Source organism: Leptonotus elevatus, chromosome 7 (assembly GCF_054856555.1).
Source record: "Leptonotus elevatus isolate MCC_2025b chromosome 7, RoL_Lele_1.0, whole genome shotgun sequence".
NCBI lineage: Eukaryota > Metazoa > Chordata > Actinopteri > Syngnathiformes > Syngnathidae > Leptonotus > Leptonotus elevatus.
In genome coordinates, this window is record NC_141245.1 from 4,978,526 (window position 1) to 4,990,738 (window position 12,213).

Here is a 12,213-nt window from a genome sequence, read left to right on the forward strand (position 1 = left end):
AGCCAAGTCATCGCCAATTAGCCATTAGTCTAAACTAGTAGCGACCAGTCTAGTCACATCCTGTCCAGTCATGGCGACCAGTCTAGTCACATCCTGCATTTGGGTCCACCATCCCTCAATTACTCATGTCCCTCATGACACCTGTTACTGTTTTAAAGGGGCTAGGTTTATATACTAGTTTTAAGAACTCCTGCCGAGAAAATTTTGCTGACCCCATTGACAGACTTAAAATAGGAACATTGGTCTAATCTTTGCTTATTTTTAGCATAGCTTTTTTTTTTTTTGTAGCTGAACAGTCAGGTGACAAGCCATCTGGGAAAGAAGAAATAAGTTCCGTAGTACATTTATAGTGAAGAAAATTTGAGTATGTAGAATGTGAATGTATAACTGCGTACACTGCTTTGGTATCAAGTTTGGGAGGATTACTTTAAAAATATATTCCATTACAGCTACAAGTTGACTGTTTATAAAATTAGTTTTTATGTAATCCAAGTACCATAATATTTAAGTAATGTAATGTAATTGATTACTTTTAATTACTTTGTATGTTATCAGATGTGATTAATCGAGGTGCAGTGCTCATTAGGTCAGGGCCACTAGTTAATGAAATACGGAATTTATGACATATGATACTCATATTTTGTGTAAAAGCGCTAATGAGAATACATCGTTGGTGGACGCAACACACAGTGCAAATTGCTGGAAAGCAGACGACTCAGGAAGTTCAACTTTGGTGATGTTTATTTAAAAGCGTCAATCTGTTTATATTCTCGTAGACGTATGGCGGTAGTAAACCAACCCCCCCCCCCCCCCCCCCCAAGCTACTTTCATATCACTGATGTGTGCATGTCAGTGTGTGTTTTGGTGTCAAGGCCTTTGTAAGACTCATTGTCAGGCTCAGGAAGCAAACTGCTATGAGAGCACGCGTCCTTTACAAACTGGTATTAGGACAGGGTTTCCTCCTGAACTAGCATCCTGCCCCAGACATTCGCAATACCCGCCCAGTAGAATGAGTAAGTGTTCCGTGACGTATGCGTGTTTGTGTGCGTGTGTGAGAGCAGTCCTATCAATTATCCGAAAGGAGCCAAGAGGAAATAGGATAAATTCCCTTGCCTGCTATTCTGGCCTCATATTTTTTCCTGCCACCGTTAATGCTCGATTCCTGCAGTGTCTCAAACGTATTTCTTCAATGCGTGAACTTATCTTCCCATACACACCCAAAGTCCAGTAAGAATCACATCCTCTGCATGTGACATTCATCTTGAGCCAGGGCGGCCCAGCTCCACATCCTCCCTATGCTCCCTCAGCCCGAGTGCTCACATTCTCTGTCTGCTGGCGAAGGGAAGCTGGCCTCAGTGAGGCTCTCCACTCTGCAGAAGGTAACAAGCCAGCGCCAAATCTCTGCATTAGCACTCACACTTTGCACACACTCATTTCTATTGCCCTTGTGATTCGGTCTTGAATCAAATGTTTTCATTCTTGCATGAGGCAGGTTGACACATCTCCAGTGTTGCTCTTCAGCCGTTTCATTACGATGGTCATCTGATAGCATCTCTGCTTGAGGAGAAGATTTGGAGACTTGAGTCCTGGGAATTATAATTTTCCTTGTCAAGGACACATCGGCGACGCAGAAGCAAAGACCACAAGGCGCAAAGATGGAACTCAGGATCCAGCTCATCCCGACGGGGGAAATCATTCACGCTCCTAGGAAAAATGGGGAAAACTACTGCCACAACTGCAAGGTCAGTTCACGCTCCGCGGTCAGATCTGAGGCCGGCTCTCGTGTCACAGTTTTCCTCTCAGCCTTCATTCCGCTCACTTTTGTGCAGCTAAGTGGGTGCAAATGAATGATGACAGGGCCAAGGTTACACTGAGTTCCTCTGGAAATTCTTGCAGCGCTAAGTCCTGCCACATACTGTTGACAAATTCACTAACTGCAACAACATCAACACTAGAGCTGCTTGTTATTACTTGGATTTAAAAGCCAACAACCTTGGAAAAATAATGATGTTGTTCCTAAGATGAGTAATGTAATTTAATTTCACTGAACAATGTCATGTTAATGCATGCAGGTCAAAATCCTGCAAGTTTGCTTAAAATGTAAAGAACATGAGTGCAACATAGAGTGGTAACTAGGGATGGTCGATACTATTGTTTTTCTCCCAGATCAAGATCAGGACAAGTACTCAACTCTTGGGAAGTCACAGATAAACCACTCTAAAAACAGTCAAAAGTAACTAAATTATGGATCAGAAATGGACTGATCCACTTTATGGTTCAATTTGACCCAACTTTCTGGGTTGTTTTATACAAAGTGACCCTTTTTTTTTTTTTTTTACCCAAAGTTAGATGAAATTAACCCAAGTATATATATTTATATATATATATGTATTTATTTATTTTTTTCTGGGTCGTTTTATAAAAAATAACCCAAAGTAGAGGATCTAACCTAACTTTCACTGTTGATTTATACAAAATTACCTTTTTTAAATGCAAACCAATCCAGAAAGCTTAGTCAAATGTATGATCTAACCTAACTTCCTGGGCTGTTTTATAGAAAACTACCAAATTTTTTGACCCAAATAGATGATCTGACCCAATGTTTTGGGTTGTTTTATACAATATGACCCAATTGTTGCCCCAAAGTTGGGTCATATTGACCCAATAGAGATCTATCATTTTTTAATTTTTGACCCACAATAGTTATTTTTTGACCCAACTGTTTGTTTGTTTTTACATACAACCCCCCCCCCCCCTCCCAAAATGAAAAAGCAATGACAGATCATTTTAAAGAAAGACTTATTTATCCCAATGTAGCATTTTCCTTAACTTAAAGTTGCATTAAATTAATGGGAATTTTCTATTCTTAAAATTTGTAATTTCTAGTTCCTGATTGTAAAACGGCCACCAGTATGGGCCGCTGTTGCGAGTACCGATACCTTGAAATAATGCGATACCTGGTATCTACTCGCTCATCCCTAGTGGTAATTGTGTATTTCTTATGGTAAAAGTGCCTAGGTAGAGTAAATTGTATTATTTTTCATCAATATTTCTTTCTTGATGCTGACAATTTTGCATACAATGAGAACTTCTGACTTTGACTAGATGGCTATACGAATATGGTGATGAACTTGTTGTATTGTACCCTAGTGATGAGCATTGCCATTAGAATAGACCAATGTGAACAGCGTCAGCAGGAATGGACAAATCAGAACACATTATGGACTGAAAATGATTATCTATGTCGTAGTCACAAAATTGATGAGTACATGACTGTGTTAAGAAAAAGTCCACAGCTGTATCCTCCATAACTACTGTACATCTTCATTCAAAATAGTTGTTTATTTACAGTAATTTTCTTGTTTTTGTTGCTAGAAGGAACTGTAATAAGCCAAAAGCATCGTTAAATAAGAATATTTTACATGTTATAGAAGGAAAAACTACAGATATTATCGGTTGTAAATATGCTTGGTAACAGCTGAGAGTGTTTTTTTTATGATGAGTCAAAATGTAAGGAACAGAGCAAAGAACAAAGCTGTCAAATATAGGGTGGAGTCACAAGCATCCACCCATCAATTAATTTTCTATACTGCTTGTCCTGTTTGGGGTTGTGGGTGATATCGAGCCTCTCTCGGATGAAGTGAGAGGCGGGGTACATCCTGGACTCATCACCACTATTCAATCAGAGGACAATTGTCATTTGGAATGGACTGGGAATTGCGTGTGTGCCAGTTGCATGAACGTCAGCTAAATGAACCACTGCACAACCACTGGCGTAATATTTAGCAAGGAAAATGAAAAGATTGAATAGATGGACATCTTCAGAATGATCTTTGCTGTGTTTTTACTGCTTCTATCTCTTAACCCTGTAGTTTCATTTATATTTGTTGACATTGCAATGCATTGTGGCTTGATGTCAGTTGCCCCACTCTCACCCTGGTCCTCTTTTATTTGCGATAGACTGCTGAGAAACATGAAATGTGTTCACCCTTCCCAATTTTAAATAAGCATGAAATCTTCACCACGGCAACTGCATTAAACAAACTCCTCGAAAAGAGCTTTCAATGAACAAGTGAACTTTTTGTGGTGACCTTCCGGGATGTGACATTTTGTCAAATATAAGAAAAAAAATGTGTACAGTTATTTTTTTCACACTTAGAAATCCACTAGCATCTTCTGCTTATCAAGAGCCTGATGTCATTTCTCAAGCTTTTTTTGCTGGACAGAAATGTCTGTGAGTTTTGAACGAGCCTTTTGGCCAGTGTTTCTCTTGTGTGAGTCAAAAGTCACAACAACATGCTGCACATAACATGAACAGCCATGTTAAGAATGAATCAATACACGGGGAGGCATACAATCTCTGACAGTAGAGCAAAAGAAAATAAGGAGAGAGAGTTTCCAGACCGTATGCATTTCTTATAAATTACTTTTATCATACCATTCCCATGCAAGAGTGAAAGGAGAGCTACAACAGTCCATAGATTTTGGCTTGAAGACAGTAAATATAGTAAGCTCTTTGGCACATTTGGGAGGACAGCACACACAAAAAAAAGACAGTTGATGTCTAACATCTATTTACAGTATCTAAGGAATGAGGGGAGTGGGTTTTTAAAATCATCTCCCAGTGGGAGGATTAATTTAGAATGTACAGTGTAGGAATGTGTGCTTAATGAAGCGTATTCATGGGAGCCGTTTAGAGACAATTGGGGAGGTGTGGAATGTACTGGAGCTCGGATAGGAGGAAACGACAAAGAAATTCCAGTACATTGCCTCTTTTCCCCCCCTCTGCATTCCTCCTGGGTCATACACTGTATATCTGAATGTGTGTGCAAGGTGTGTGTGTGCGTGCGTGTGGGAAAGCTTCACTTCTTTCATGCTGAATCAATCACTCCCCCCTCTGGCAATGATAGTGCATTACAGTCCAGCACTGGTAATGATTGATTGCTATCTGACCGATTGAGGTCACCTTTACAGGGTAGGACACTGGTTACATTATCGGCACATACTTGAAATGCTGGACTGAAGTTGAATTCACAATCACGCTATTGAAAAAAGACAAGCTGCTCTTTGGAATCATCATATTATCACCACATCATAACATAATTCATGTTTTGCACTCAGGATAGGGAAGTCCTGACCTTGCTACTTTTCAGGGGAGCTATTTTGATAGCGTAGCACGCTAGAGTGGATCTGTGACGAAGCTGGGTATTATATCATGTGACATGTGGATAACTGCACTGTAATATCCTGGTAAATATTACTTATACATTACTGTAATGTAAAATAAGTCCATTGTACAGGCTGCGGAAAGGGATGCCGTCAAGCTGAAAAAAAGAGTCCTATTGGGCCTTTTTGGCCTGTGGAACTCCGGAGGCAGCTGATGGGTACCGGCTGGCCAAGTGGAACGCGGCTTCGGTGGTCGCTGAGGGGCTGTCGTGGTTGACACGCCTCTACAACATCGCATGGACATCGGGGACAGTACCTCTGGATTGGCAGACCGGGGTGGTTAAAAAGGGGGGCCGGAGGATGTGTTCCAACTATAGAGGGATCACAGTCCTCAGCCTCCCTGCTAAGGTCTATTCAGGGGTGCTGGAGAGGAGGGTCCGTCGGGAAGTCGAATCTCGGATTCAGGAGGAGCAGTGTGCTTTTCGTCTCGGCCGTGGAACAATGGACCAGCTCTCCACCCTCGGCAGGGTCCTCGAGGGTGCGTGGCAGTCGCCCAACCAGTCTACATGTGCTTTGTGGACTTGGAGAAGGCGTTTGATCGGGTCCCTCGGGGAGTCCCGTGGGGGGTGCTTTGGGAGTTCAGAGCCCCCTGATATGGGCTGTTCGGTCCCTGTACGGCCGGTGTCAGAGTTTGGTCTGCATTGCCGGCAGTAAGTGGGATTCGTTTCCAGTGAGGGTTGGACTCCGCCAGGGTTGCCCTTTGTCACCGATTCTGTTCATAACTTTTATGGACAGAATTTCCAGGCACAGCCGAGGCGTTGACGAGGTCCGATTTGGTGGCCTCAACATTGCTTTTTGCAGATTAGGTGGTGCTGTTGGCTTCATCAAGCCCTGATCTCCAACTCTCACTGGAGCGGTTCGCAGCCGAGTGTGAAGTGGTTGGGATGAAAATCAGCACCTCCAAATCCGAGACCATGGTCCTCAGTCGGAAAAGGGTGGAGGGGCCTCTCTGGGTCGGGGATGAGATCCTGCCCCAAGTGGAGGAGTTCAAGTATCTTCATGAGTGAGGGTAGGTTGGAGCGGGAGATCGACAGGCGGATCAGTGCAGCGTCTGCAGTGATGCGGACTCTGTATCGGTCCGTTGTGGTGAAGAAGGAGCTGAGTCGAAAGGCAAAGCTCACAATTTACCGGTCAATTTACGTTCCTAGCCTCACCTATGATCACGAGCTGTGGGTAGTCACAGAAAGAACAAGATCCTGGATACAAGCGGCCAAAATCAGTTTCCTCCGCAGAGTGTCCGGGCTCTCCCTAAGCAATAGGGTGGGAAGCTTGGTCATCCGGGAGGGACTCAGTCGAGCCGCTGCACCTCCGCATTGTGAGGAACCAGTTAAAGTGGCTCGGGCATCTGGTTTGGATGCCTCCTGGACGCCTCCCTGGAGAGGTGTTCCGGGCATATCCCACCAGCAGGAGACCCTGGGGACGACCCGGGACACGCTGGAGAGACTGTCTCTCGGCTGGCTTGGAAATGCTTTGGGATCCTGCCGGAGGAGCTGGTTGAAGTAGCTGGGGAGAGGGAAGTCTGGGCTTCCCTGCTAAAGCTGCTGACCCCGCGACCCAACCCTGGATAAGCGATAGATGATGGATGGATGTACAGGCTGCAAAGCGGGCTACTGTTTAAATGGCTACAGGAACTCTTACAAAATTCTCATCCGACAGCAATGACATAACCCAAATTTGTACCCATGTCAGAATAAACGGTTAACTACTGCAGTACTTATGTCATAATTATAGTAATTACATCGTATGTATGAAAATCACTACCTGGCTATAAAAGTATGAGAAAAATATGAAACAATCAAATGAAAATAAACTCAATTTTAAAGTGCAACAAGGAAAACAAACCAACTTAAAGTAGCTCCTTAGGTTATCAAGCAAATAGACCATGAGTGAATATTCCTTTTTTTTATTACAGTAATATTGCACTAATACAGAATATTAAAATTAATCTGTTTTTATATCAAAAATTGTGGTGTACAGTGTCTTTTTAAAAGCTTGTACCCAATTACAAATGTGTCACTTTTAAGCATTTTCTACAATAATTTACATATTATACTAGTTAAACTAGGGGCTGACCAAGGGAAGGTTAACATCTATAAATAAATGCCCAAGGCTAGCGAGCTGGCTAGCAAAACAATTAAACAAACTTGCTAAAAATAAAATAAAATTGAGTTTCGCCGCCAACTATCCATCACCAACAAGTGCCAACCTTTGTCCTTTGACCGTTTTTTCCTTCAGCTTTCTTTTTCTTCCGTTTTTTCGCGCCGCTGAGATAACTTCTTTTTGATGCCATTACAGTGTCTGTTTTGGTAAGTACTGTCGCTAACAAGAAAGGTAGATGGGTAGCTCTCTCACACAGTTAGTGCCGTTGAGGCTCTACGTCACCAACTGTGTGACACAAAAACACCAGCCACTGCTTATCATCACAGGTTATTTTATTTATATCCTATGTTTATTTTTTTAAGCATAAAAGGCATGTAATAAACAAATATTAGAGACAGATACAGACAGGACATTTTGATCATCTTCAGGTAAGACATAGAGCTTGGGGGCCCCCTAGTGCCTTGGGGGCCCTAGGCAGTCGCCTACTTGGCCTTTAGCAAAAAACGGCTGTGTAAGCAGTTAAAAAATTGATGTTTGGGATGAAGGCCTTAGCAGAATTCAATTATGTTCTAATAATGCAAGGCATCATTTAATTCAATTTAAGGTTATCCACAGGTTTCATTATTCAAAAATTTAATGGAACAGAATGTTTCCTTTTATTTATTTCTCCTTTATGTGATCGATGTAACTCTGCAGAGGGCTCTTTGACTCACCTCTTTTGGGCATGCCCAAAACTTTATAACTTTTGGCGTGACATATTTAAATGGTATTGTGAGGTGTATGATCGTATGTTTGAACCTGAACCAGAAGTTGCATTATTTGGGGTTTCTCTTTCGCCACCGTTATTTTCTGCTCAGGGCCAAACAGCATCACTTTGTCGCCAACTGTTAAAGTGAGTAACTGTTAAAGTGAGTTGAGGAGCTTCATTTAGACAAAAATAGTCATTTAACACATTCTTGTCGAATCTTGTGGCACCTATATAGATACAATACCTTTTTATGAAGAAGGTGTCAATTACTACTGGATTTTTTCTATTCACACAGCTCTCTAACCCCTGCAAATAGCGGGGTTTCCCCGTAGGGAGGAAAATTGTAAAAATTGTCCAAAAATTTTTTTGGAATATACCTGAAAATCAACAGTAAGAAAGTATGGCATATGCACTTTGTTACTTACCAGTAAAGGTAAGCTAACCACTGCTAGTCCAGATATTTTTGCACACAATGTCGCAAAAATAGATTGTTTTGGATTTTCATGGTAGTCCTTACTATTCAGATGCTATTCATGCTAGGAGTATCTGCTTGGTAATTGTCATTATTTATACCCATCGTTTGTCACAACAATTCCGACTTCCGGTTTTAAGGTCATCATTACACGCGTTCTTCTTCTTTTTTTAACTATAGATTCATATTTTGTTGGGAATCGCAGTTAATTTGGAGTAAGGCGGTTCTAAAGTAATGTACGTGTGAACATGAACGCAACTGCAGGACAGCAGTAGTCAAGTACTACCGCTGAAAGGCTCAGCCTCAGCTGCCTGCTTGAGTGTACTTCAACAATGACGACATGGTACGGGGTTCGCTAAAAATAAACCGCAAACGCATCACAGCCGCCGTGATGGGTTCTGACCGATGTTCCTGGTTTTGGGTGTAGGTTTGCAGCCCTTTAGTGAGAGAGAAGGAAGGGTGTCATTTCCACACCACTCCCATTGAGGCTTTTGGGGAAGTTATGACACAATCGTCATGTTTTTTTGTTCTTCACGGCACAATTTATCGCAACACCTCTGAGATATTTATGCGACTTTTGTGAGGGCGTGTATGTGCTAGAGAGGGTGAGCGTGGCGCTGTCGCAGAGTCCCGCGTGTGTAGCCGAGGGTGGGAATGGGTGTGGGAGCGGTGGGAGGGTCAGGAGGAAGCCGCGGGCAGCACTGACAGACACCAGGCACCGCAGCGACATATTCGCGCCGAACTGGATCGACTTTGTCAGCTCTTCTGCTCCGAGGAAGCCGACAAAAACGTCACCTCATTCGACCTCGACTTTTTAAGGTACGTCCTGCCCACGCGTGGCACACGACTCGAGTTAGCATGAACTGCATGCACGGTCGCTGCGTTATGTTAAATGTGAACTTTCGCCAACGTTTCCTGCTTCGTGGGGAAAAGGAGTTGCCACTTCAAGTACACGTTTGTGGCATTTTGGAGGCCGCTTCGAGTTATTTCTGACATCGCGTCGTGCTTGTGTGTGTAGGCTGAATGAACGGGTGGGAACGTGCCGAACGCCATTTATATTACAGCACTTGAACTCTGAACAAAGTTCGTGGACAACGATCTTGTATGTAAATCCTAATCAGTTCGATTAATTTTAGTTCGACGTCGAACCCATGACAGCAACATTGAATTCCTGTGATCTTATTCAGACGTTCATTCATAACGTCTTGCTGATTAACTGTGACTTCATACGGTGTCATTCATCGCCAAGTGACTCCGAAAATCTTTGTTCAACTACCCAGATGACAGATTACTGGTAGAGTTGTGTCTATTTAAAGGATTAAGACCAGCACGGTTTTGCAGACATGGACTGTTAGAAATATAGAATAAACATACTTGAGTTCAGAATGGCGGGTGCCCCTTCAGGGAATGCCATTTCAGTGTGCCATGCAGTCTTTAGTTGTCTTTTTATAGAGCCAGTCAGAGACACATTGAGGCTGTTAAAAAGCAGCAAACCTCACGTTTTCTTTTTGTGGGCATGTATTTCTTTATTAAAGCAAGAATATATTTGCTAACAGACATCACACATTGAGGCTGGATTTTCCTGAGAAAGTTTCACAGTGGGTGAGAATAAAAAATAAATAAATAAAAATAGCAAAGTGTCTGCCAGACAGTGCAACCTGTTTGAACCCAAACCCATGGCACTGAATGAAAAAGAAAAATCCGCAACCTGCGTAATGATATGGTATGTCTGTGAGATGTATGTTACTTTACAAATCTCAAATTCTCACAGTAAAAATCTGTAGAGTAAAATTGACTCCATTTAGAGTGTGACCAATTAAACTCAGTTTTAGAGTAATGTTTACACTGGGAAGAGAGAATTATTTTTTTTAAATAAATAAATGAAATAAAAGTCACTCAAGGGTTGAGAAACGAACTCACAATCTTCAGCTTGAGAGACTGCCACACTAGACCAGACTGCAACTCCTACTATTTGCTTATATCCAAAATGAGGTCCAAAAACATATTTTTTGGTCTTGGAGTTACAAAGAATCCATCTGACCTGAGCAATATACTCACACACAGCAGGAGCTACGTAGCTCAAGGGAGTCTCCCAAGCTGAAGGTCGTGAGTTTGTTCTTCAACCCTTGAGTGACTTTTATTCATTTATTTTCAATTCTTTTTTTTACCCTCTTCCAAGTGTAAATAATACTCTAAAACTCTGTTTGGTCCCGCTCTAAATAGAGTCAAATTTGCTGTGCACTTACCAGTATTTGCAGATTTGTGTGTGTGTGTTGCAGAAACACTCACCTATTTACAATATTGGGTAACGTGACAAAAAAAGTCTGTCTACAGTATTTATTGCATTGTTGCTTCTCTTTAAGTGAGACAAGGAACAGTTACAGCCGGTCATAAAGCTGCCAAAACCGCCCCACAAAACTAGTTGTCCCTTCAACCAAGCTTTTGCGTCGCCAAACTTTTGCTGTAGCTAAAGTTGCAAGGCAAAAGTTGCAATACAAAATTAGAAGTGTGAAGAAAAGCGCCAGCATGGGTGGGAGAATATTCCTCTCTGCTCAATCTGCTTGGAACAGCTGACCTGTTGCCTCAAGGTCATGTGGAGGGCAGGACTTCTTGCATTGAGAGCCTGTCTGCAGCTGCCGCCTGGAACTAAGATGACAGGCATTCGGCTGTAAATGTGATTTAATCCTCTTTGAATGACAATCCCTGTTTGTGGATGATAGGTGCTGAAGCAGGGCTGCGTGGCACGAGCAGAATGATGCCGTTTTGATCTGAAAAGACATCAAAGTCAGCAGCAGTTTGAACAAAATTTTTCATTTTCCAAAACTTTCCCCCCTCTGGTGAGGATTGTTTCCATTGCACTGCTCCCCCCCTTTCCATTGCCTCTTGGGGCTTTTTTTGTTTTACAATCTCAATGCACTGGTTTTTGGTGATATTTGTAACAACGTTCTGGCTTAGCCCAGCTGTCGGCCTACTTCTGCATAGTCAACTAGTTATGTACTGTTCCAGTGCAAGCACAATAAAAATGTCCGGTGAAATGGTTGAATTGGTTCATTTAAGATTATTATGATGTCTGAATTATGCATTACAACGGCATCTAAGAAGTTTATAAACAAGCGACAACATTTTCTGGAGCTGCCGTACGAACCGACAAACTATCTCTTATTATTGCATTCAGTTACTTTTGGTTGATTTTACATGTTCTGTTTTGTAATGAAAATACTTCTGCTGGAATTACATTCAAAGTTAAGTTTCAGGTGGCTGCTGAAGCGGGGACACCAGTCTCATTATTACCCCCCCCCCCCTCACCTCAAAAAATCAGTTTACCACGATTGATAGTTTCATAATGACCTAGAAGTGTTTTTCCATACAAATATTTACGTAATTATGACTTTACTACTGCATTAGCTCATGTCAATTAATGATTAAATTCAGTTTATATTGCCACCTCATGAACTAAACTGCATGAGTTTTATCCTGGGGACTTCCCCGTTCTTTTCTTGTGTAAAGCAAAGCTGGTCCCAAACCGATTGAGCAGATGATCATTGCCGCAATTGAGGATTTTAAAAGTCATGGCTTCCTGTTTGAGTCTCGAGTCCTGTATGGGCTTTGTGAGTTCTCCCTGTATTTGCCTGAGTTTTTTTCTCCTGGTATTCTGGCTTCCTCCCAC

The 12,213-nt window shown here is 42.1% G+C and overlaps 1 protein-coding gene across 3 annotated transcripts in view; it reads left to right on the plus strand.

The window, feature by feature from the left end:
* The first annotated feature begins 1,225 nt into the window (after positions 1–1,225).
* LOC147170439 (unconventional myosin-Ic-like) overlaps positions 1,226–12,213 on the plus strand; it is a 65,982-nt gene continuing 54,994 nt past the window's right edge. Inside the window, exons 1-2 of one of the 3 annotated variants that reach the window (XM_086080175.1) lie at positions 1,226–1,379; positions 1,493–1,742. In XM_086080175.1, coding sequence (XP_085936301.1) covers positions 1,656–1,742 — 87 coding nt within the window. In that variant the 5' untranslated portion in view covers positions 1,226–1,379; positions 1,493–1,655. Of the gene's footprint in view, positions 1,380–1,492; positions 1,743–9,221; positions 9,366–12,213 lie in introns of those variants that run through there. The other 2 variants (XM_086080174.1, XM_086080178.1) reach the window with 2 other exon arrangements.